The following is a 3,395-nucleotide window of genomic DNA, read 5'->3' on the forward strand; positions in this document are numbered from 1 at the left end:
TCACTTTAAGTGAGAGAGCTGAGAGCGTGTTGGACCGGTTTGTACTCACTGTGCTGGGCTTCGTACTGTGTGCCGTGATGCTGGAGCTGTTGGCTGCGGCGGTAGCAGCCGTCTCCGGCTTTCAGCGCCTGTTTAAACAAACGCTCTGCCTCCATGATGGTCGTGGCTTCTTCCTCCGCCAGCAGGATGTACGCCGTCGCACAGCTGCAGGAGGAGAGGAGAGGTTTCGAGGATCTGTTAAGCAAGGAAATTACACACTAGCTTACTCTGGTGTCCTCACGGAGTCGGGTTTGTCACAGAGATCTGATCAAAGGCCTTTTATTCTTCACTCGATATGAGCCGTGAGCGACGTACGACACCGACGCGCCTCCTCTGAGCTGCCTTTGTAGCCAAAGATGCTCCTAAAAATAAACCAGTTATCTTCTTAACGAATGATGGCGGTACCCAGAGGGCCAATCTGTGATGAGCTGCTTCACTCCTCCCACCAGTCCTTCCATTCACACCACATATATAGACTAAAAGAAACAGCGTCTATTATCATGTTGGATTCAAGGATTTAGTTTGTGTTAAATTAACAATTACTTTCTTCAGTTTTCTCTTTCTTTTCTCTTCTTGTCGAACACTTTTCTCTGAGGCGAGAAGCTCACTTTTGGATTAAACTGCTTGTGAATATTTTAAGGGTCACAGTCAGAAGACCAACATCCTGATAAGGAGCTTGATGTGGTTTCATTGTGTCCTTAACAGACGATCAGAGAGTCTTGGAGTGTTAGACCATCCCTCCATGTCTGACGTGTACAGAGACACCAGTTTGATCGGCTTGTGACCTAAAAGATGAGCTGGTTTAATTATAACGGGATTAAAGAACGTTAACGTTTAAGTTCAATGCTCCGCGCTGGTCAGTGACTCGTGGATCTGTTGAACTCTGTGTCATTATGTGTTTTACTGTGTGTGTCATCATGATGAATATTCATCACTGCTCTCAGCAGCATGATTTAACCCTTTGGTGTCCCTTTTATATAATTATATGTTCATATTATTTTCCCCTTAAACTTCTCTATTGATCCATTTTCTGACTTTTAAACCTTTATGGAGGAAAAACAACAAAAGATTTGTGGTTTTTATTATGTTCCCAGTCTGGGATGTGTCGATGATGCATTGCATCAAACACTGCAGGGCCTCATAGTACAGCAGCAATAACCCAGAAAATAACACGTTTTCACCCAAAAGGCACTGTTCTAGATGACATCCAGCTCCTAACAGCTCGTCTCAGAGGACGGAGCCGTGAAGCATCGAGCAGCTGGACCCGAGACAAAGAGAGGACGACAGAAGAAGAAGTGAACTCACTCCTCCAGCTCCAGAGCTTCGTGTGCTGCGGAGATGCGAGCCTGTGGGTTCCTCTCTCTCCACGCCTTCTGCATAACTGCCACCAAACAAACACAGTGAAGATGTCAGACGGTGTCTGTGTGTGTGTGTGTGTGTGTGTGTGTGTGTGTGTGTGTGAGAACACACATCAGGGTACTGTATGATGCTCGTGTTTGCTCACTGGCGTCAGCGGGCCGGAGGTGGTCCGAGTCGCAGGTGAAGAAGGTCTGGTGGTCTTGTGCCGACAGGTTCATGTCGTAGTACGTCAGCGGCTCTCGACCCGTCACCCACGTATATCTGAACACGAGAGAAAGATGAAGGGATGAGAGATCATTCAGCGGCTCAGACGACTGTGTGTGAGTCACGGGTATTCTACTTGAATGAGCTGCAGCTCGCCATGCGGGTCGATAGGGGGAGAGAAACACGGGATGATTACGACGTGCGAAACGGAAACGTGGAGGGCGACACATCACAGAGGGAATAAAAGAAAGGATGAAAGAGAACAAATTAAAGAAAGAGGGAGAAAAGAGACCTGAGAGAAAGAAGAATAGATGAGAGGATGTGCAAAGACAAAGGAGGAGGAGGGAGGAGGAGTGAAAGAAATAGAGAAACTGAATGTACTGTAACTGAGGATGAATCGTGAAATAGATGACAGAGAATATTTTATCAAACACAGAAGAGGAAAACAAAGAAGAAGGCAGTGAAAAAGAGAAGGAATGATTTTGAAAAACTAACAAGAGAGAAGGAGAGAGGAGGGAGGAGATAAAAGACAGCGGAGGAGTTATTTACATTCTCACTCACCGGTTATATTCGGCTCCGCGAAATAAATTCAGTGGATTTCTCCAGACTTTACATTCTGCAGGAGGGAGACAGAGAGAGAGCAGAGTGGAGGTGAAGTCGACACCTCTGGACCGACAGGGACACTGACTGACACTGATTCAGTCCGTTCATTACGATGAGCGCTGCTCACTCCCTGCTGCTACAGACTCCGTTACTCCGTCACTGTAACGTGAGCTTGCTAGTTGGCTGTGCGGTGTTTGGACGCGTCGGCCACTAAATGAATTAACTACAGCAGCAGGGATGCACATTGATTTGGTGGATTTAAAGACCTGAATGTTTACTGTGAAGGAAAGATTTGAGGCAATCCAGGTGCATGATGGGAATTGTAGGATCCAGAGTTGTTGGAGTTTAACTTGGAACTAACGGTCAAAATATCTTCAGCATCAATTCGGATCTTCTCAAGTCATTTTCATATTTTCTTGGTATCTCATTATGAATTGTTTAATCTATGAAATGTCATAAAATAGTGAAAGATGCTGATGAAGAGCCCCAACGACGATTTCATATTGCTTGTTTTTGTCCCACCTGCATTCAATTTACAATAATATAAGACAGAAGAAAGCAGCAAATCCTCAAATATTGTGCTTTAATAAATTACTTTAAATGATCTATTAATGAACTGATCTTAAATCTAACCAGTCATGCCTAAAACATACAAGAAGAGTAGAAAGAGTTCAGTTCAGAGCAGACGCACAGTATAACTAATCAATCGTCTCAGAAGACGCTGATGGCAGCGGAGCAGATTATTAGCCAGAAAACGAGGGATTAGAGAGTCACAATCATTAAGACGCCTTTCTTCTCTGAACCACGAGCTCGTTGATCTAACCCGGCACACGTCGTCCAGTTTGTCTGTAAACAGAAGCAGGCTGAGCCTCCACTCACTGGTCAACACACAGCAGCCTGCAGAGAGCACACTGATCACATCAGGGCGTTCCTGTCAGAAGCTGCTTTCACCACCGCGAGGCTTCTTACCGGACACACTCTGTCGATTGGAATCGGCCTCTCCGTTACTGGTGTTGGAGTTGCTGGGGGTGCTGCTGTCCACTCCGCCCAGCAGGGGGCGCAGGTGGCTCACAGACACCTGCTCTATGAAGGAGGTCCCGTATTTCCTGAAATACCACCACTCAAATATCTGGAGAGAGAGAGACACACACACACACACACACACACACACACACACACACACACACACA

General features: G+C 46.0%; 1 protein-coding gene across 6 annotated transcripts in view; it reads right to left on the bottom strand.

Moving 5' to 3' along the window:
- st7 (suppression of tumorigenicity 7) overlaps positions 1–3,389 on the bottom strand; it is an 8,923-nt gene extending 5,534 nt beyond the window's left edge. For 3 of the 6 annotated variants that reach the window (XM_031839527.1, XM_031839526.1, XM_031839525.1), the window contains exons 1-5: positions 3,175–3,389; positions 2,164–2,218; positions 1,544–1,659; positions 1,345–1,420; positions 50–204 (exon numbers count right to left, since the gene is read on the bottom strand). In XM_031839527.1, the coding sequence (XP_031695387.1) occupies positions 50–204; positions 1,345–1,420; positions 1,544–1,616 (304 nt within the window). In that variant the 5' untranslated portion in view covers positions 1,617–1,659; positions 2,164–2,218; positions 3,175–3,389. Of the gene's footprint in view, positions 1–49; positions 235–1,344; positions 1,421–1,543; positions 1,660–2,163; positions 2,219–3,174 lie in introns of those variants that run through there. The other 3 variants (XM_031839528.1, XM_031839524.1, XM_031839523.1) reach the window with 2 other exon arrangements.
- Positions 3,390–3,395: the final 6 nt, after the last annotated feature.

Source organism: Anarrhichthys ocellatus, unplaced genomic scaffold (genome assembly GCF_004355925.1).
Source record: "Anarrhichthys ocellatus isolate YVR2014 unplaced genomic scaffold, GSC_Weel_1.0 scaffold1686, whole genome shotgun sequence".
Lineage (NCBI taxonomy): Eukaryota > Metazoa > Chordata > Actinopteri > Perciformes > Anarhichadidae > Anarrhichthys > Anarrhichthys ocellatus.